The 21552-nt window shown below is 35.8% G+C and overlaps 2 protein-coding genes and 1 non-coding gene across 3 annotated transcripts; 1 reads left to right on the top strand and 2 right to left on the bottom strand.

The window, feature by feature from the left end:
• Positions 1–522: 522 nt before the first annotated feature.
• Positions 523–595, top strand: TRNAA-AGC. Its single transcript has one exon. It is a non-coding gene; the product is annotated as a tRNA-Ala (tRNA).
• Positions 596–747: 152 nt separating this feature from the next.
• On the bottom strand, positions 748–3850 carry LOC113283626 (protein NETWORKED 4A-like). Its single transcript, XM_026532957.1, has 4 exons — positions 3669–3850; positions 3378–3587; positions 3108–3252; positions 748–2698 (listed from the first exon to the last, which is right to left on the bottom strand). The coding sequence occupies exons 3-4, from the start codon at positions 3220–3222 to the stop codon at positions 969–971; spliced, it is 1845 nt and encodes a 614-aa protein (XP_026388742.1). The 5' UTR covers positions 3223–3252; positions 3378–3587; positions 3669–3850; the 3' UTR covers positions 748–968.
• Positions 3851–8082: 4232 nt separating this feature from the next.
• LOC113280032 lies at positions 8083–10513 on the bottom strand. The gene is made up of 5 exons (XM_026528670.1): positions 10359–10513; positions 9593–9744; positions 9198–9439; positions 8423–9106; positions 8083–8157 (listed from the first exon to the last, which is right to left on the bottom strand). The coding sequence occupies exons 1-5, from the start codon at positions 10511–10513 to the stop codon at positions 8083–8085; spliced, it is 1308 nt and encodes a 435-aa protein (XP_026384455.1).
• Positions 10514–21552: the final 11039 nt, after the last annotated feature.

The raw sequence follows: 21552 nt of genomic DNA, 5'->3' as shown, positions 1-21552 counted from the left end.
AGAGTTAACACTTACATGGAAAACATGTGGATAAGCGATTCAAAATGACCATACTTCTTTCTATAATGTAGTCCCAAATTATTTTGGGAAAGCCCTCAAAAAAATCCAGGTGAACAGGATGGAACTTTATTGAAATTAAAAGAAGGGAAAAAAGCACAAAAAGAGGAGGCGCCTAAGCACAATAAATTCTAATAGTGCGTCTGGATATCAGAAGCACAAGTAGTTCAATTTCTCCATAAGCAAAAACATTTTTCTTTCTACCAAACACTAATTTTTTTTCTTCTAAAAGTCATTTTGAAACACCATAACCAAACCGACTTCTCGCTTTTTAACATATGCAAAAGCTATTGCCAAGTTTACATCCAATCACCCTATAAACTTTAGAGTAGAAACTTGAACCTCTGACTTCAAATACCGGAGTTATGGGCTAAATGATTTTGGAGTTCTTGGCCTAACAACTCATCAAAGGCTCATAGCTCTAACCATAAGGTAATATAGGAACGTAGCATAATCAACAGCACAGGGGATGTAGCTCAGATGGTAGAGCGCTCGCTTAGCATGCGAGAGGTATGGGGATCGATGCCCCACTTCTCCATTTTTTTTAATTTTTTTTTTGGCATTTCTGAAAAATGCTGCTTCTTGCAGCTGATAAAGAAGCGAAAAGAAATGCCTGTGCCTGACTGAAATTAACATAACACCATTGATACCAAAAAAATAAATAAAAATAATTAACATAACACCATGAAAAAGCTACTTAAAATAACTGTACGCATTAGATTACCCAGTTTTAGACTCAATAATAACAACATTTCAAGGACAAAGAAACTCAAAATACATACAAACTTACAAAATAGTGGTGCCTAGTAGTAGTCTCTCAACTCTCTAAATTAAAAAAGAAAGAGAGTTCAAGGATGGATTGGATTCTCTTCAATTACGATGTTATACTTACTGTTATGCATCACCTCGGTTCAAGAAGCTAATACTGGAGATGGTGTCTGCTTCCTGTGACCAAGAAATGCATTTCTAAGGTCATCGTAATTGTTCCTGTAATGCTCCATGGAGAAACACAGCTGCCTTATTGCTTCCCGCTTCTCTTCTGCCGCATCTGTTATCACTATTCTCTGCTTCTCCACCTCTTCTTCCATTTCTCTCAGCCTTCTTGCTTGATTCTCCGCTTGTTTCCTAGCTTCCTCGCACGCTGACACTAACTCCACATGCTCTATGTGTAACTTGTGCAAATGCTCTTCCATTGGACAGATCTTTTCATCTCTAGACCCAATATCAGCAACCAAAGAACTTACCTTTGCATTCAGCTCGTCTCGTTCTGCTGTTAATGTATCAAAATTGAGTTTAAGACCATCCAGGGTCTTGTTTAACTCTTCCAGCCGGTTCCCTTTCTCAACAATCTCTGCTTTCAATCTCTCCATCTCGCTGTGCATATCCGCTTCACGATTCTCCTGCAAAACTTGAAATTCTATCTTTTCCTGTTCGATCCTATTACAATCGTCTACTAGTGACTGAATGCGCGACTCGGAATTCTTCAGCTTCATTTCTAATTCCCCTTGACCCTCTTCTAAAGCTGATATGACCCTCTCCAGTTGAGATTTCTCAGCAATAAATTTTAGCTCAGCATCAGAGATGGCTAATTTCAGTTCTGCAATCTCTATATCACGGCTGGATACATTCATTTCTAAGGTCTCATTCTGATCTTTCAGTTCTGCAGCCCAGACCTCGATTCTCTTCAAAGAAGATTTGGTCTCCTCCAGTTCAAGTTTCAACCTTGCAACCTCTTCTTCTTCTGAAAAATGAAGCTTTTGGTCTTCCACCCCTGCATCTTCCTCCAGAACGACATCAGTTGCTACTTCAGTCGATTTACTTTTCTTATTTTCAAGAGTCAACGCTGCAATCTTTTCTTGCAGCTCCAGGACCTGAATTGTCTCAGACTTGACATACGCATCAATTAGTCCATTCTCAATGTTGATTTGTGTTAACCTCTCCATCTCTTCTTGCGTGCAATGAAGCTTTTCATTTGCAACGTTCAATTCTTCCTCGTACCAATGGATTCTGCCAAGAAGATCTTCGCTGTTTCCATTCTCTAGAGAAACCTTTGGCGAAGTAGTCACCAACGAATTCTCTTCCTCAGCCATCCGAAGCTTCTCTTTCACGTCATGGAGCTCAACCTCCAACTCAACAATCCTCTGGCCAAGTCCCATGTAATCACCATTTGCAGCCAGCGGACCCGAGTAGGTGTTCTTAGACGAAGCGATGCTGTCAGATTCTGTTTCAGAGTCTGAAGAAGAATCCGAGTAATCATCCGAATCAGCCCTCTCGGAACTGCCTCCGCGAGACCCAAGAAAGACTTTGAAACCAGCAGCTCTGTTGGTGATGGACTTGCGACGATAATGTCTTTTTTCCTTGGGAGCAGGCACAGGTGGTCCAGATTCAGACCCAGCCTCGGAGACAGCCGAACTCTGTGTTTGGAGCTGATCAGCAGGAATGCTCTTGCTCAGGTGATCAGCCGGGATGCTCTTGCTCAGGTTATCGTAGCGCTCAGCTAACGAGCGATACATGCGATAGAACTCCTCGACCTGTGCAATCAATTCGGGTCTTTTCTGATAATACATTTCAGCCTTCTTTGCAAAGGAATCTCCTTCTTCTTCGATGAGCTTGAGCATCCGGTTGACGCTCCTGTCCATCTCTGTAGTCAGAGATTTAATTGTAACTTTCTTGCTATACGCCATTTTTGCAATTCAATCAAGGATTATTACAGTACTAAGAAGAAAAGAAAACTAAAAAAGCATAAAGCCTTGAAAGAGTGGTTGAATGAATAGTTTTGGGTAAATAAAGAGTATTTGGGGTTCATGGAACTCCACCCCTCTTTCTTGTTCAATTTGCCTCTTCAAAGATGAATGGGATACAATCAAGCATCCCACCACCCCAAGTAGACATGTCTGTCTGTAATTGCATTCCTAATACTATTATCCCTCTTATAAATTGAGTTGAAAATGTGAAGGCATATAAGAAAGAGTCAGAAGATCCTTGTAATTAAGACATTTGTAATGAGTTGCCGAGTTTGATTAAGAGAGAAAGAAAGGCGTGTTGTGTACCTTGGAGACTATCAGCAAGCCATTTGTTTGATTTGGGGGTTATGTGACTGTCAAACCACCAGGAATGTGATTTCCTGGACTCCAACCTCTTCATTGTTCTTTTATTAGACATCATGGTCGGTTTAGGTTATGGCAATTGGCAACCCTGGAAATTTTACAATTGAAATGAATTGAATTATAGACGGCCGGCGAAATCAAGAGTCAGTAATTAGTAATCTAATTATTCAAAACATTTTGGAAATTTGTAAATAAATTAGTTGCATTTGTTACCTGATGAGTAGGAGGAGGATGAATCTGACCAGGTAAATGATGATGGTGGAATTAGGACGGCCGGCACGCTCAGTTGTGGAGATTAATGCTCCATGTTGTTGTGTTGAAAATCTAGTTTCAAAGATTTTTCTTCCAAGGGCGTTGAAGAAAAAGAGCAGGGAAGCACGTCTTTTGGAATAGAAGGAGAGATTTATAAGTTTTTCTTGACTCCTGAAACAAAAATTTAAAACATTAATAAATTGGAATGAGTCATTATTAGTATGATTCAAGGAGGAGGAGAAGAAGACAGACCCTAATCTCCTTCCTTGGTTAGCCTCTTGTTCTTGTTCCTTAGCTTGGTGAGTCCATCTGTGTGTTGGGGTGTTACATGTGGAGGGAGAATGAATAATTTATTAATCAAAAAATGTGAGTCAATGCTTAGCTGAGCTGCCCACCATTAATTGTTTGAATAATTATTGAATTAATGATATTTTAAAAAAGGAAAGACACAGACATATAAATATCCAGAGAAGAAGAAGAAGAAGATTGGAAAGTGAAGGAGACTTGTGTGTGTTTGTTGTTAGATGAGATGAGACACACAGCAGCATAGAGATGCATTATTAAGTGAGAGAGTGAAAGAGTATTTGCTTTGCTTGCATTATTAATGCGCTCGAAAGCTGCAACACCAACCAGCAAAAGCACAAGCAATCCCTGCTCGACCATCATTGGCATTTGCATGCCCAAATCGACATACTTCTTCCCGGATTGTTATAATTATGAATTAATCTATTTTTTTTTTAATTTTACCTTGTGATACTCGCTGCTTATAATTAATTATTACACATAATAATAAGATAAGAAATGTTGGGGGCAGATGAGATTTTTGTGTGTATCATGCTTTGTGTACTGCACTGCTGTCGACAAAAAAAAGAAATTGATCTCAGTGTCTCTTCTCTTGACTTTTTGTACCATTTTCTTGGTTTTACACGGACAGCTACCAAGAAGCAAAAGACACTGACTACAAACCAGCGCGGGAAATCCGTGTGATTTTGAATTACAAAAGACAAATTCAAAATTCAAATGAGTAGGATGATTGCAACGCCTCCACTACCAGTTGGATCATTTTTTGTACATGCTACTCAATTAATCAAATCCAAACCAAATTTATGGTTGGCTATAGCTTAAATATAGCCAAGCCAAATGAGGGTTCGGCTGCACTTCACTATTGAGCATCGCTTAGCCTAATAACACACACCAAAATCGAGTTTCCATCCAAACTGCGCCTTAAGTAAACTCAGAGTCCCATATTTTGTGTCCCAATTATTTAGTTGGATTTAGATAAATATTTGTTATGGGTAAATAAAATCCATAAGAGAAAAGTTTGGAAATATAAAACTGGCTACATTGAGGCTTATGCCACTTAATTGGGGCCTAATATTAGATGACAAAATAGGATCATTCGAAGAAAATTCATAAAAACCCCTTATCCAATATTTATATTAATGCCCAATATATCCTTATTAAATTAGTGTTAATTCAGATTATTAAATAGTGTTTAATCAAGTTAATCCTGATATTAACTTTCATTAATCGATAATCAAAACCTGTAAAAAAATTTAGTTTTTACTCGATCCAGAATCGGTTTATGTTAGTGCATTTGTACACCGATTCTGGGTTGAGTTTTATGGTTAGGAAGATGTAAACCCAGAATCGGAGTTTTATCAATACCCACATAAACCGATTCCAAAAATCGGACATTTTTAATGCACATTAAACCGATTATGCCTTACTTTCAGAAAAAAAAAATATTCATTACATAGTTTAGGAAATTAGCCCACTACATATATATAGGACTCAATATGGGAATTCTAGAATTTGACACATCAAATGCTCATCAATCAACCTCCGAGCACGTCTGTACAACGTCGTATATTCTTTGTGGTGAATGAACTTTCTTTCCCATTACGAATTCTCCATAGCCCGTTGAAACATTCCAGCTGAAATTCAATGAATTCTTATATGTTAGTATGTGAACTAGTGTAGTTGACATAGATATAAAAATGATCGCATTACTCACTTTTTCCCTAAGAGGAGCTCGTGGATGATAGTGGTACACCATATTTTTAACTATTACGTACTCTCGCATTGCCCCTTTAATGTATTGGAATCGAAATGCCAAGTCTCTCCATTTGCGGTTGTTGGGATTCGCGGTACGCCCGTAAAAAAACTCTTTCACTCTCTTCCTAAACATTAAATAGATTTCATTCGGACGTTCACGGAAATTATTAGCAAAGGACTTAACGAGACACAAATCTTCAAACGGCTCTCATTCCATTTTCTAGGCTAAGTGTGTGATATGGGAGTGGCTGAAAGAGGTTGTCCTTATATAGATAAGGACTCAACGGCTATTTTTTTTCAAATTCAAATCAAACAGTCGGATTTTATGTATGTCCACATAAACTGATTGTGTCCTTACAAAATCATATAAATTGTGCCTCTCAACAATCAGACTTTTTTAGAACGCGCAATTGGGGGATAAAAAAACTAATTGGGGGATATGAATTACTAACCCCATCCAATAATATCTGTTAAGGGGTATTTTTTTTGGGACGGAAATACTAAAATACCCTTCTATCTAAATTAAAATTTAAAACTAAAAATCAAAATCAAAATCAAACCCTAACAAGTTCTTAAAGATAGATTAATTTGAATTGTTCTTGAGAAAGAAGAAGAAGAAGAAGAAGAAGAAGAAATGGCTTTATTGAGAAGGGACATGATACCTAATCATATTTAAAGTGTTGTTGTTGTTTTAAAACTTCGTTTGGGTTAGAATCATAAACTTTCAATCCACTCCCGTCTTGTGTTTATGATGAATACCCTACTATTTTTTTGTTCCGGCGTAGTTTTTAGGATGAATACCATGCCGGTACTAGTGTCGGCATGGTTTTTTTATGATGAATACCATGCCGGTACTAGTTCCGGCATGGTTTTTTATGATGAATACTATGCTGATACTAGTTCCGGCATGGTTTTTTAGGATAAATACCATGCCGGTACTAGTTTTGGCATGGTTTTTTTAAGATGGATACCATGCCGGTACTTGTTATTTCATACCAGTTTTCTGTATGTTTTTGTCCTCAAATCGGCACGGTACACTTGGGAATCAACCATGCCGGCACTACTACCGGCATGCTCGATAATAAACTTTTTATGCCGGTAGTGTACTTCCAATTTTCAAAATTGGGGGATATTGTGTACCGGCATGGTGAAAGTATGAATACCATGCCGGCACTGAGTTTTTCAGGCGCAACAATGGCGAATTCAATGAAAAAAAATCAAATTTCAATACATTAATACCTATATATGAGTATTTGGAGCACTTATATGTTCAGCTAGTTTACTTTCCTGGGTTGGTTCTTCACCTAAACCTTCATGATCATAAATATCTTGATTTGATGTTGTTTCATCAACAAATTCAGTGATAATGATTTATTCTAATGATTATCAAACTAATCTATTAACTTAACTAATTATATTTAACCACTAAACATGATTAGTAAGGGGTATATTAGGAATTAGATAAAATGCTTAGATAAGGGGTGACCCTGATTTGATATTTAAATCCAGTTTTTGTATTTTTCCTCTATCCCCCAATTAGTTTTTTTATCCCCCAATTGTGCATTCCTTTTTTAATGCACATGTAAACTGATTGTAAAAGTTACAGAACTTTTCTTCTTGGCTTCAAAAGTTACAAGAGTTTGCTTCATCACAATTGGGTTTTATAAAGGTAAATGTAAACCGATTCTGAAACTGAACCTCTGGGAAATTTTCAGAATCGGATTACATATAGTTATATGTAAACCGATTCTGACAGAAAAAATGCTAAAATCCTCCTTTTTTTCCACACACATTAAGTCATTCATAAACTAAAACCATATTAAGTCATTCATAGACTAGGAGTGTAACCAAACATAATTCGACAATAAGTTTAAGACAAGACATAATTTTTGACTCCATAATTATCCATACTTAAAGACATAAACATGAATATAACCATTCATTCATGAACATCCCCACCACGACCACGTTTCTTAGGTTGGGCGCTGCTCGATGCACCTTCAGACATCTTTTTGGTAGGATCTCTCTTTCTCTTCTTCTTTGGCTCCTCCTCCTCCTCATCATCATCATCATCATCATCCTATTCCTTCTCCCCAAACTTTGCACCAGCTTCTACATCTTCGAGACCGTTCAATTCATCAATTAGGTTTCCATTTGCCCTCCCTGATTTCTAGCTTTGCCCGGGTTATCAAGTATTCGACTCGTCTTCTCTATTTCAATTTCAAATAACAAACATTCAATATATAATGCAAAAATCATTAACAAAATCGTAATTGAGTAAAAATACGCACCAAGTATTGGAGAGCCGTATCTTTTTCCTATATCATGGGCCTCTCATCTACTCGTATCACCCGAGTATGCGAAACATTGAGGTACCACGGCATGTAAACCAGATTTTCCTCGTCATCTGTTCGAGATGGACCAACCAAAGGATATTTGTGAAACGCTATGTTATCCCAATAATCACATGATGGGAAAGTCCGGTGAACAATGACAATATCACTGTCATGTTCTTTGGTTTTTCTCTCATCGAATTTGAAATCCTTGTGCGCCTTTGGTATTTTTTGTTTGTAACCGCATTGTCTTGCGACTTTCGACGGGTTATAAATTACATATCCTCTTGGGTGAAACAAAGGCCCATGATATTCACCTTGCTCTGGGAACCCAACCTTCTTTCCTTTTCCTTTAGCCAAAGCATCCTTGTAAGGATCAAAGACAACATCCTTCGTCGTCAAGTTGTCTAACTGGCGTCTCAAATTCAAATAATCCATTCTTTGTTTCTTCGGCTTACTTTTGTAGGTGTACTTGTTTCCATACTGTTGTCCGTCCCAATCCTTGTTCTCAAAAGCCCTTTTAGCAAATATTGGGAAGTGCAAATACATCCACGCCTGCAGAAAAGCCATATTCCCTCCGAGTTGGTTCGTTTGAGCCCTAGAAGCCTTTTTAACCTGCATCAAAGAGTGTGCAAGGATGGCAGTGCCCCAAGAGTAGTCTTGTATCTTGTCAAATGGTTGCAACAGCTGGATAAAGTTGGCGTTAACACGGGCACCGGAAACGTCAGGGAAGATAACAGCTCTAAGGATATAGAGTACATACGCATTGTCCGTGGCGATGATACGTTGCGGCCTCACCGCTTTTCCCTCATGACTAAGCTTCTTTGTTCCGATAAAGTTGCTCCTCAGCCTCGAGAGATGGAATATCCTCCGCTTTGCCTTGCCTACTAGCATCTCATTCTTGGTCTTCTCCTCATCCCATTGGAACACTTCCTTGGTCCACGCATAAATCTTGTCCCAATCAAGCTCTTGCGCATAATCTTTTTTCTTCACGGCTTTACCTTCTATGCTTAGCCCAGTAATGAACTTCGCACCATTTGGAGTTATCGTCATTTCTCCAAATGGAAGATGTAAAGTATCCGTTTCCCCGTAGTATCTCTCGGCAAAGGCGGAACAAAGAGGTCTATCGTAAGTAAGGTGGACCAAATTATTGACCACAGAAAGCAACCCCGTAGAATTGACTAGATCGACCACTTCCGGAACTTCTCCCCTGATTAATTCATCATCTATAAGTGGTCGTTGCCTCATCTTACTCACTGACGTTCCAGGATTCATAAGACGAACGACATGCTTGTGATCCTATAAAACCAAACAACCACGATGGACAATAATCAAAACACTACACAAATAATAATGTTTACATTACATGGCACAAGGTTTAGGTACTTACTGTGGTATTGTAGACGACGCCGGCCCAACTTCCTTTGTAACCCCATAACAAATTTCCTCCATCAGTTGGTATCCCTAAAGGTGGATCATCAGGGCCGCGAGCAAGCATCTTCAGATCGTCGGGCATGTGGTCACCTTTCTTCTTCTTTGGAACTTCTTTCTTCTGACCTTTTCCTTTAGGGTCTCCTTCTTGTTCTTGAACGACTTCTCTTATCTCTTTATCACTTTCCTCGTCACCTTCTTCTTCATCACTTTCACTCTCATCACTTTCTTCTTCACCACCTTCTTTGTCACGTTCTTCTTCATTACTTTCACTCTCATCACTTTCTTCTTCAACACCTTTCTTGCCACGGGCATCTTCATCACTTTCACTCTCATCACTTTCTTCTTCACCACCTTCCTTGCCACCACTTTGTTCTTCAATCCTCTCCTCCTCACCACCTTCTTGTTCAGTAGGTGTATCAGAATCAGGTTCTTCATGTGTTTGTTCCTCCGCTCGAGGTGGTGGGTCATTGATGTTGATCCCTTTGGATTTACTCCCTGTGCCCCTTCGGTTGGAAGCATTCAAATTTTGACCGTCTATTCGACGAGGTCCCAAAGGCTTAGGAGTAGCATGGTCATGTTTTTTCTTATATTTCTTTTCGGCTTGATTTTTTTGCCTGTAGAATACGGATTTAAGCAACAAAAAACAATGGAATATAATGCATTTTTAAAGTCAGGGTATATAATCGGTTTACTCGATATACATATGAAATCTGATTCCAAACATATAAAATTAAAAATCGGATTTTTTCAAGTGCTAATGTGAACCGACTCATGAAATCGGTTTACTCGATATACATATAAAGTTCGTTTCCAAAATTAACAATCGGTTTTTGTTAAGACATAAGTAATCCGATTCCAACAAAATAAGATCCAGGAATATTGGATACAACAATTGGTCTATTTATACACTAATGTTCCCTGATTCCTTTTCACATGCAGAACAATCGGACTATAAGTTTATGAACGTAATCCGTTTCTGATAAGAATTGGGTTACTTCGTGACTAACGTAATCCGATTCTGTAAACACTGAAATTTTTGGATTTCAAAATTCTCGATTTCTAACCTAAAGCATGTTACTAAAACCTAGTTTAGAGGATTGGGTTGATAGAAAAGTACCTTATTTGACCCATTTCTTCCTCCTGTGCGATACGAAAGGCTTCAGATTGTTCTTGCACTTCCCTCGTTCTATTTCGAATCACTTCAACAAGCTCGGGATCATCGTCACTAGAATTATTCCTGTTAATAGCATACTTAGTTCTTGGTTTCGACATTTTATGGAAGAAAGAAAACGATTAATCGTTTTTGAATCGTCGATCATCGACGATTTTTGGTTTCAAAAAAATGGAAAAAGAGGGAACGGAGGAGATGAATCAGTTTTTATGTTAGAAATAAAAACTTATTTTTGTTACTTAGGTTTATTAAGGATTGATGGGGATAATTTAGTAATATTAATATTTTTTGAGGGTAATTTTGGTAATTTACATAAATATTAGACACCCCTTATCTTTATGAATTGTATAGATGAAGTAATCTATAGGCCCCAATTTAGCCAGGAATATAAAAGGAAAAAAATTTGATTTTTAATAAACAAAAGAGTTAACAGAGAATGATAGGAGTAAAAATAAGTTAAAACTAAAAAAATCGTATACTGAAAATCAGTATCTGTCCAAAAAGCCACGAAAACTAAGTTTTGCTGTGGACCAAAAAAGGGATACCGAGTTTCTGTAAAGCAAATTTTCAAAACAAAAACTCAGTTTCCGTTAGGCATCGCTTAGCTTAAAAGTGGAAAATACGTTGTTCCAATCTTTAGCTAAGCCAAGAGAATTCGCCACTTTAAAGCCAAGCAAAGCCTCATAGTAATTGTCTTTTGTTATATTCATGGAACCCACAATTGGGGGATACCACCACAAATTGGGGAATACTCACAGTTATACAGGACTAGATTAATTTTGACTAAGGTTTTTTATTTTTCTAATGATGAAATGTCAATAATACCATTTACTCTAATAAAAACTAAAAACCTAAATTATTTGGTATCCCTCTTCATTCTTCAATTACCGACTACACCGCTCTTCTTCTTCTACTCTTCTTCCGTACAATGCAATATCGACCGGTACACCAATGCAATACCGACTGATACACCAATTCAATAAATAAAATCATGGCAGGTGAGGGCGGTGTGTGGGTATGATCTAAGTGGATAACTCTTGTGTTCATCGTTAATCTAACAATACCAAATTTCAACCAGATATAATTAACTTTCGTTAGGAATTAAAAAAATCATATGAGAAGAACACCAGATGGATTGTAATTGAAGGTTATGATAAGAAGAAAAATGATTTGGCGTATGAGACAAAGGAAATGTTTGAGTTTTTGTAGAAGCGGACTTACAAGAAATCAAAGCTCTTAATCGGATCACAATAGATCATAAAGGTTCAATTTTTGGAAGGTTGACTACTTAGAATATAATATTGGAATAAGAGAGTATTCGACTTCGTGGTATAAATTAAATTCCCGTTTGGACCGTTTAGATATAATTGAATAGTTGGATTAGTTTCGATTCAATGTAAATCTTGAATTTTAATATAATTTTTTCCTTCTATTTTTATTGTTTTGATATAACTAATCACTGGGTAATAACAGTTAACATACTTGGGGATACCCATGGGTAATTTAGAGATTACCAAGTTTTATTGGATAAGAGGTTTTTCAAATTACTTCATAATTTTTTTTTTAGTATCCCCCGATTTGTGAGAGTATCCTCCAATTATGAGTTCTATTTAAGCTATAGCTAACAGCAAACACGCTACCATAGTGTTTTTCCTACGCTTTTAACCCAGGAAAATTCGGTGTATAGTTTCGCCATGTACCAAATTATGGTTATTGATGATAAAACTCATTTAAGTCCAAAACTTAGAAGAAAAAAAGCACATTTTCATATTATAGACTTTGAACCAGATTATTGTTTATGCTTCCACATTGTGCTAGCTTTTTGTTTCTGTTCTTTTAGATGATATTTTTTATTTTTGTAGTTTAGCCCCTTTGATAAATTAGTGATCCATCTTTGTTCGCTAATGTATATTTATAGAGTATTTTTCCCATCTAAATTCAGTTTTTAGATTGCAACACCCTACCATCGAACTTTTTATATAATTTCTACCGTGATCAATTAGTAAAATATCCATAAAAGGGTTAATTGAAGTGGACAAATAGCATGGTGTGAATGGTATATTCAAAAAAGATTTGAATGTTGTTATTGTACATAACGGAAAGTCGAAAAAGACAAATACCAAATAATATAATCAACATAAATATTTGATTATATATGAAGTTATAGTACGTCTAAAATATATTTTGAGTTAAAAGTTACTGGATATAATATTTACCATAAAAAGAATTAGCATTATAAAATCATAATTATGGTTGATTGAAGATTAAAAATTGAGTGTACATGTGTTAGTTAGAAGTTTACCGTCGTGATCTCCATTCTCTCGTTAGAATACCGTGGCAAGAAAATCACTTTTTTCGTAAGTAGGGTACGTAATAGACGATTAATATCTTTTAGTTCATCATTTCTTCGAGGGACGAAACCATAAAGGTAGTGGGTTGTATAGGTTGACAAAAATATAAGAGCTTTAAAGAATTGGTGAATTTATGGTTGTAAGTTGAGAAAGATTTTCTAATTTCAAAAACCAACAGTAACTATGACTAATCTTCACCATTTAACATAATTTTTGGCAACATATCATTGCAAGACACCAAATGATATAATATAACGGGTTCATGGAAAAGAAAATAGTCGTGTTTGATGTTTAAGTTTGGAATCATAACACTTGCACCAAACTTTACTCGTGCTATGTTTATTCATTTCAAAGATGACTAAAATAATAGTAGGTATCATTTTCCTATAATTACTTACTATCCATGAGAGTCGTAATCGTGTTTTATTAATTTATTTTATTATAAAGATTATAGTCAAAGCCATAATTTTTTTTAAACTAACCTTATATACCACGTGTAAGATCTTTGATTTACTTTATTTTTGGCAATATAACATTTTGATTTAAGTATGAAAACATTGCTTAGATGAATATATAGAGAGAGTGAATGGAGAAAATGGATAGAAGAAATGGTACTAAATCATTCGGGACCAAGGGAAACCAACCAGCATAATACAAAACCAAAGAAGATTTGATAGGTTGAAGGCTCAAACTACTCACAAGTGTTTTGTTTTGGTCAAGTTGGCAAATGATTTAGGCAATGGTCCTGATATGAAGTCATGGTCTGAATTTTGTCAAACTTTGGAAGATCACTGAGTTCCTCCGATAAAGAACCTGTCAATCTGTTTCCATTCAAGAGACTGCAATACGCAGCATATTACAAGTCAGAATAACATTAGGATAGTATCGACTTGGGTTTGATCGAAAGAATGATAACCAATGGAAACAACTTACAACAGCTTCAATGTTTTAATGTTGCCGATTTCTTTGGGTATACTTTCAGTAATTTTATTCCATATGAAATCCCTGCCACATAAAACGAAATACAAAAAAAATATGAAAACTTATCAATCAGCTACAAGAGAACCATGTAAGGAAATAAATAGGCAACAATTTGTTGGGTGCATTGGTGGTTTAAACTTACATAATTTCCAAGTAAGAGAATCGACCAAGCTCGGGTGATAAGGTTATAGTAAGATTCATAACAATTACCTATCGAAACAAGAAAACCAATTAAGATGTAAATTCAGATTGTAATTGGTATTAGCTAGAGATACTAATTAGAGGAAGCAATCACAATTACAATCCAATTAATGAAAGTATAGAGACAAACATACATTTATCGAACGTGTAGATAGTCGTCGATAGGAGAAGAGATATTGAAGCATAAAACACCGGTCCAATTAGAGGTACATGGGTCTGTCTGCTTATTCCATTTCTTCAAGAAATTCCTTGGATCAGTCAGATTTTCTTTGATTGCTAGTAACACATTCATTGTACATGCATATAATTCGACAACTTCAATTAAAAACGAAGAAGATTTCATTTTTAAAACACAAACACCATATATAATTTAAGTATATCATGGTAAAGCCTGAAAGAAGATGAATTAATGCCAATCAACGAGTATGAAATTATGATGAATTAAACACCATAATGTGCATCGTTATTAACTTAGTTTAAAATAAAAAACAATTATGAAATTATGTCTCATGTTTTTAGAAAAGACAAATTATCTTGTGCATCCATGCGCAAGATAACACTCAATCATTGCATCGGGAAGGTGCGAAAACAAATAAAAAAATAAGAGAGATGGTGTAAACTTGCATTGGAGAATGCAAATTAACATAGATTTACCAAATGTGCATTTATTGAGAGTGGAGTTTTGCAATCTCCAATGCAAGATAACACATCTCTCTTATTTTTTTTATTTTTTTTTGCACCTTCCCGATGGAATGATTGGGTGTTATCTTGTGCATGGATGCACAAGATAACAAAACCCAATATATAAATATGGTATTTTTGATGAATTGCAATACTCTTGAGAAAGCTTTGCTTGTTTCTGGTTAGGGGATCCGGTCCCTTTGCTTAATTTCAATACAAATGTGACACTTTCTTTGAAATATATTCAGTTGTAATAAATGAATCATTTTTTTTCCTAATTATAAATAGTTATGTAAGAAAGAAGATGTTGCTCTTACTCGATGTTGGCTACATATTGTAAGGAGAAATATGACCAGTCAGTATTTATGGGAAAGTGTGTGTCAATGGTTTGTAGTGTTTCACAATGAAAATTTAAGAACCAATAAGAGCCTTAAACTAAGAATCAATAAGGATGTCAGAAGTTATACAAAAGTTTTGTGGATGGTTCAAGAAGATAATCCTGGATTGTCCAACGAAGAACTAGTGAGTATCTTCATAACTATGTCTTCATTTTGAACAATTCCATCATAGTTTAATTAAAATCATATTAACTTGTTGTTTATATTATTCAAAACGCCATGGCTCAAGTCCAATTTGTCGAAGAAAACGGAAAAAAGTTTAAGCATTTTGAATGCTATGAACTTTCTAAATTGTATGTTCCTGAGTTCAATCCATTTTATTTGTTTTAATCAAGTGTAGTTTGATGTTACAACTGACGTTATGATATCAACTTTCTTTATATGGAAGTCTAAATGTAATAAGTATATAAAAAGGAAGTCTAACTTAAGGTTTAAATTTTTTCATTAATAAATATTGGCGCTACTTCTTTTACGAGATATAAATGTAGACAATAATAAGAACTTAAATAATGACTTTAATTAAAATCTAACACAATCTTTATCCTTCTGGTTATCTTCATTTGGTGTATTTTCCATTCAACACGCTCGTGAAATGTTTTTTCTTTGTTTTTGGAACTTAGGTTGTTTAACTTTCAAAACTGGAGATTTTCTTTGCCCTTTAGCAGAACATTTTCATGAATTAACTTCTAAAACTTGCAGAACTCTTTTATTTTTATCATTTTCATTTTTTTATAAAATTAAAAAATATCTTATTTACAGCAGCCTCAAGTTTGGTTTCTAAAAAAAGTGAAATAACTTTATGAGACACTTCAAGAGAAAAAAATTTAATGGAAAAAGTTTAAGAGAAGATTGAATTTTTGTATAAGCTGAATATTTGAACGGATTGATTATTTACAGGGGGAAAGTAGTCGTTGTATTTCAACCAAAAGTCAAGCCATCTTCCTTTTGGACACTAGACTTGGGGTGGCCCAACGCCTTTAAGGGTTGGGTTTAGTCTGCAAGTCCCTTCTTTTTGCATAAAGTCATAAAGATATCTTTTAGGGTTAGGGCCCTTTCAAATGTACCAACAAAGAGTATTAGTATAATTTCGCTGATTTAAAGGCATTATAGTAACTTTAAGTATCAACTAGTTGTTGCGCCCGTGCGTTGCATGAGCCTAGATATTTTAGGGTATAATATAATTGACATGAAAGTTTTTTTCAACATTAGTGAGTCGTTGTTGCAAACTATGGTACCTATATAATTTTGTAATAGGTTATCAAATTTAATTTTTTTCGATATACCTAGCAAGTCTAAGGAAAATAATCAGAAAAATTACAACATAGTTAACCCTCCATCGTCATCAGTCTAGCCCATAGTTAACCTTTATGGGCTTTTCTAGGTATGCTAGAGATCGTTTTGATTCATGTTGTCTTGTCATATTTGTAGAGGAGATGGTTGTTTTTCTATAGAGCTATTGGTTGTTTAATTTGAATCGAAGACGAATGTTTTATGCACCCTGAAAACTTAGACCCTCGTGCTGTTTACAAGGGTGTTAGAGGTTGAAAATAAAGTGAGTTTAACCAAACTGCATTGTGCAGGTTGTACTGTTTGACTAAGTGTCTCTGAGTTCAATTGGAGGGTTGCGAAGATTAAGGTTTGAGTAGCGGTTTGAGGTGGGAACTTGCATTACTCTTCTATAACCATTGATGTCCCCTTTTCAAACTATGATTATGCACTTTAACAAACTCATTCTTTGTTTAATATTGATTCTCGAAAACTCTGTTGATTTCTTTAGCCTTTCCATTACTCGGAAAGGACATGAGTTGTTTTGCTTCCCTTTGTGAATGATTTGGGAAATAAGAATTTCCATATGTCGTATACGGATACGCTTCTTCCATTATAACTACATGAATTCAGTTTTTACGCTTATGAGGTGTGGAATTTGGCACCAATATAAACTAATAGGTGTGTAAGGAATTGGTCGACACCAGTATATATATTGCTTGAAGAAGAAGCTTATCCATGTACATGTTTGTATAATTACGTAAATCAAAGGTGTTATTAACCTTTGGAAAATTTGCATTCTTTTCTAAAGTTCAACTTTGATGATTATCTTTGAGTAGTGTAAGTATCCATTGGACTTGTTAGCTCACTCTTTCCACCTCCTTTTAGTGACAGGTAACATTTATGTAAGTGGTATTGATTCGGCCGAAGGAGAAATTGACATTTGGGTCGAGTAAAGGGTTTTAACTTGTATATAGGGAGGTAATTTCCCGTAACTGGGAGCAGTTCTGTGTAGGTAGTCCTTTAGAGTGATGTACTTTTGTTTGTAAGTAAAGTACTAACTATTGTATAGTGTATAATTATCTATCACAAACTCAACAATATGAAAATAGTTAAAAAAATGTTTTGATTATAACGATCTTGGGTACAAAACTGAATACTCTTGTGCTGTTTTTTTTCTTTCCTTTTGTTCACAACTTTAGTGTTTTGGACCCTTTTCTTCATCAACACCTTAAGTATGGATTTAGTGGCTTAACTTCAGATTAGGGATAATGGGGCGCTACAAAGTTGGTATCAGAGCCCATTATTAGTTCTTATATGGGCGTTTAGTAAAAGCTAGAATCTAAAAGACATCAAGAATAAAAATCATACTTTGTATAGTAGTGCTTGTTTGCTGATGTTTGGGAGTAGTGTGCTTATAATATGTCTTATAAAGTTTTAGATATTAAGATTTATGTTCTTGTTGCGGTGACAGAGAATGGCAAACGATACTGAAAATCAGAATTTGGAGGGTGGATCTAGTCAACAAATTGAGAGTAGTAATGTGGAGATATTAATGAAGTCTATGGCAGAGATGAGGCAACACCAACTGCTATTGGAAGAAAGGCTTGGAATTTTTCCTAACTCGGGGAGTACAGGTCAGACATCAAACCAAGGGGATATGATTATGCTCGCACGAAATCAAAATCAATCTGGACAGTTACTTCAGAAGTATTTAAAACTCTCCCCAGAGGTACTCAGTGGCAGTCCTCCAGATCCCGAGAAGGCGGAAGAATGGTTGCAAAATGCAGAACATGTTTTGGAACATGTATTCAATGATAGAGGTACTTGGGTTAATTTGATTACCTTCAAATTTCGAGGACCATCACGGGATTGGTGGAATGCAATAATGAAAGTGGAAGGTGGAACAATGACCTGGAATAGGTTTAAAGAGTTATTCATAGACAAGTATGTACCTGATGCAGCAAGAGATATAAAATTTTATGAGTTCATGTCCTTAACGAAGGGTGGTATGTCCGTTAGTGCTTATAATGATATATTTACAAGATTATCGCGTTATGGAGCAGAGTTGATAGCCACTGATGAGGCTAAAACGAAGAAATTTATCAGGGGATTGGATCCCGAAATGCGAACACAACTTTCATGTTTACGAATCAAGACATATGAGGATGCTTTGAATCGGTCTCTTGATTACGAAAAAGAGATGGAGAATAAGCTTGCAACACAAATTAGAGAAAGGCCGCAACTGTTTTCAGCAAGGCAAGATCCAGCAAAACGGCCAATGTTATTAGCTTCTAATCAGACCTTTTTCAGACCACCAGTAAGACCATGGTCACTGGGGTCAGCATCAGTACCTCCTACAACATGTCCACCTGTAATTAGGCCTCAAGGGAGATTAGGGCACTTCCAGCAAGTACGTCCGGTTGCACCAACAAGTGCTGGTTCGAGTTCCTTCAGATGTCACAACTACGGTGAATGGGGTCATCTTAGGAAGGATTTCTCAAAGAATCCATCAGCTGGGTTAGCTCAACAAGGAGCGGTATATGCAATAAAACCAATAGTTACTTCTAATCAAGAAACATCAGAAAAGAGTCAGGTGTTGTATACAATGATAGAAGGGGATGGCTCGGCGACCGATCAAGTGGTTGAAGGTAAAATATTATTATTCAATCATCTAGTTCATGTGTTGTTAGACACTGGTTCTACTCGATCATATAATAACCTAAGCATAGCAACTGGACTAGAGTCAGACATGGCACGTAACAACAAAAATGTTAGCTTTGACTACACCTTTAGGGAAAAAGAATCAGATATGCGGCTCAGTATCCCGATTTGTTCACCTAAGGTATGTTAGCTTTCTTTTCGAGGACGAAAAGTTCTATTAGGTGTGGTGATTGTAGCGGTCCTATGTTTTGTTTTCTGTTATTAATTTGTCAAGGCACTATTATTACTAATTGTGTTGCTTTTATCTCTATGTTTGCGGAAAGCCAGCCATATGGTTGGATAGATTTTGTCTGGTATCAGTCTTTTTATTTCTATTAGGGTGTTAAGTGTCTAGCCTTGCATGCTTGTTTTGAGGTGTCAATTTAGCTTAGCAACGTGTTAGATTTTTACGAAATAGGATCTTCTGAAGTTTAGTCTAGACACGTGAGAATTTTTTATCTTGACACATAGGTTCCTCAAGTTAGGATTCGTTTGGCAAGAGAAGTAAGATGTGGTTAAAACTCTCGCACTTATTTCTGGTATTCTCTATCTCATTGCATGTAGCTTTTAAAAGAAAAACAGTAAAAAGAGAAAAGGGAGAAGAAAAGAGTGAAATTTGAGTTGAGTTTCTATGCTCAATCCGGAAGGAAGGAAAATTAAGGTTATGAACTCGTCAATTAGTAGGATCTTTGTAGAAAATTGAAGGATAGTTAAAAGGGGTTTCCTTGTGTTCTTGGTCTACGATTAACGATATGAATTTGATCTCGTTTGTATAGCTTTCTCAACTGATTGAATTTGTGTTTAATGATTCTGCAACAAGAGAACTTATATTCAATGATTCAATTACTCCTGATACTACTTAATCGTCTCGATTTGTATATATGAAACTTAAGGTTACTTTAGTAATGGATTTCAACTCTGCCTGAATCTGAAACAGGATAGGTTTAGAACTTGGAATAAAGATGGGATTTGTGAATTCTACGATTTTGTGGAACACCGAGAATTTTTGGGTTTCTTATGAAAGATGCTTTTAAAATCTTTTACTGCTGATTCATGTTTAGGGTAGAACTTTGCTAGGATTTGGAATTGGTTGAACTGAAATACACAACAAATTTTAGATTGACATGAAAATTTGGTTGAACAGAATTACACAGCAACAATTCAGCATTTTTATATACTGTCAGGTGACATTTCGGCACGATCTTAGGGCACTTTAGATAATGAACTGAATTAAGGTTTCTTTTCATGAAATTTAGTCCTTTGATGGACGAATCAATTGTGGTATTAAGTTTCATGTCCTGAGCTTCACGATGTAAGATATTCCTATTTCAGTAACTGCGTTCAACACTCTTGACCAATTCTATTTTTCAGTGATTTTGATGTATATGCATTTTAATCTAGCCGAAGACTTCTATAAAGAATTATTGGCTATCTTTTGAGCAAGTAATCCAACATGACATTGATGTTGCAGTTAGGATTATGCATTTTGAAGTATGCCAACTTGTATAGCAACAGTCCTGCATTTATGGCAGTTCTGTTTTCTCGGGAATTGAAAACTTACAGCTTGATTTAGCCTTGGTTTCTATGATGATTTTAGAGTTTATTTTGGAATCTGGAATTTACTTGTAACTGCAGTGTGTAGTCCTCTTTATGGGCTTTTCTAGGTATGCTAGAGATCGTTTTGATTCATGTTGTCTTGCCATATTTGTAGAGGAGATTGTTGTTTTTCTATAGAGATATTGGTTGTTTAATTTGAATCGAAGACGAATGTTTTATGCACCCTGAAAACTTAGACCCTCGTGCTGTTTACAAGGGTGTTAGAGGTTGAAAATAAAGTGAGTTTAACCAAACTACGTTGTGCAGGTTGTACTGTTTGACTAAGTGTCTCTGAGTTCAGTTGGCGGGTTGCGAAGATTAATGTTTGAGTAGCGGTTTGAGGTGGGAACTTGCATTAATCTTCTATAACCATTGATGTCCCCTTTTCAAACTATGATTATGCACTTTAACAAACTCATGCTTTGTTTAATATTGATTCTCGAAAACTCTGTTGATTTCTTTAGCCTTTCCATTACTCGGAAAGGACACGAGTTGTTTTGCTTGCCTTTGTGAATGATTTGGGAAATAAGAATTTCCATATGTCGTATACGGATACGCTTCTTCCATTATAACTACATGAATTCAGTTTTTATGCTTATGAGGTGTGGAATTTGGCACCAATATAAACTAATAGGTGTGTAAGGAATTGGTCGACACCAGTATATATATTGCTTGAAGAAGAAGCTTATCCATGTACATGTTTGTATAATTACGTAAATCAAAGGTGTTATTAACCTTTGGAAAATTTGCATTCTTTTCTAAAGTTCAACTTTGATGATTATCTTTGAGTAGTGTAAGTATCCATTGGACTTGTTAGCTCACTCTTTCCACCTCCTTTTAGTGACAGGTAACATTTATGTAAGTGGTATTGATTCGGCCGAAGGAGAAATTGACATTTGGGTCGAGTAAAGGGTTTTAACTTGTATATAGGGAGGTAATTTCCCGTAACTGGGAGCAGTTCTG

The sequence above is a fragment of the Papaver somniferum genome, chromosome 5, assembly GCF_003573695.1.
Source record: "Papaver somniferum cultivar HN1 chromosome 5, ASM357369v1, whole genome shotgun sequence".
NCBI classification, from domain to species: domain Eukaryota; kingdom Viridiplantae; phylum Streptophyta; class Magnoliopsida; order Ranunculales; family Papaveraceae; genus Papaver; species Papaver somniferum.
The sequence above is the reverse complement of the archived record's forward strand: the minus strand, read 5'-3'. Positions and strand labels throughout refer to the sequence as shown.

What these genes read in the sequence shown, in the direction of transcription:
- LOC113283626 (XM_026532957.1), bottom strand. Translation starts at nt 3,222, where the DNA reads ATGATGTCTAATAAAAGAACAATGAAGAGGTTGGAGTCCAGGAAATCA. An exon ending in GCTTGCTGATAGTCTCCAAG is followed by an intron (nt 2,699 to 3,107) that starts GTACACAACACG and finishes CTCTGACTACAG; the next exon opens with AGATGGACAGGAGCGTCAAC.
- LOC113280032 (XM_026528670.1), bottom strand. Translation starts at nt 10,513, where the DNA reads ATGTCGAAACCAAGAACTAAGTATGCTATTAACAGGAATAATTCTAGT. An exon ending in GAAGAAATGGGTCAAATAAG is followed by an intron (nt 9,745 to 10,358) that starts GTACTTTTCTAT and finishes TTCCAACCGAAG; the next exon opens with GGGCACAGGGAGTAAATCCA. An exon ending in TTGCACACTCTTTGATGCAG is followed by an intron (nt 8,158 to 8,422) that starts GTTAAAAAGGCT and finishes CTTTGGCTAAAG; the next exon opens with GAAAAGGAAAGAAGGTTGGG.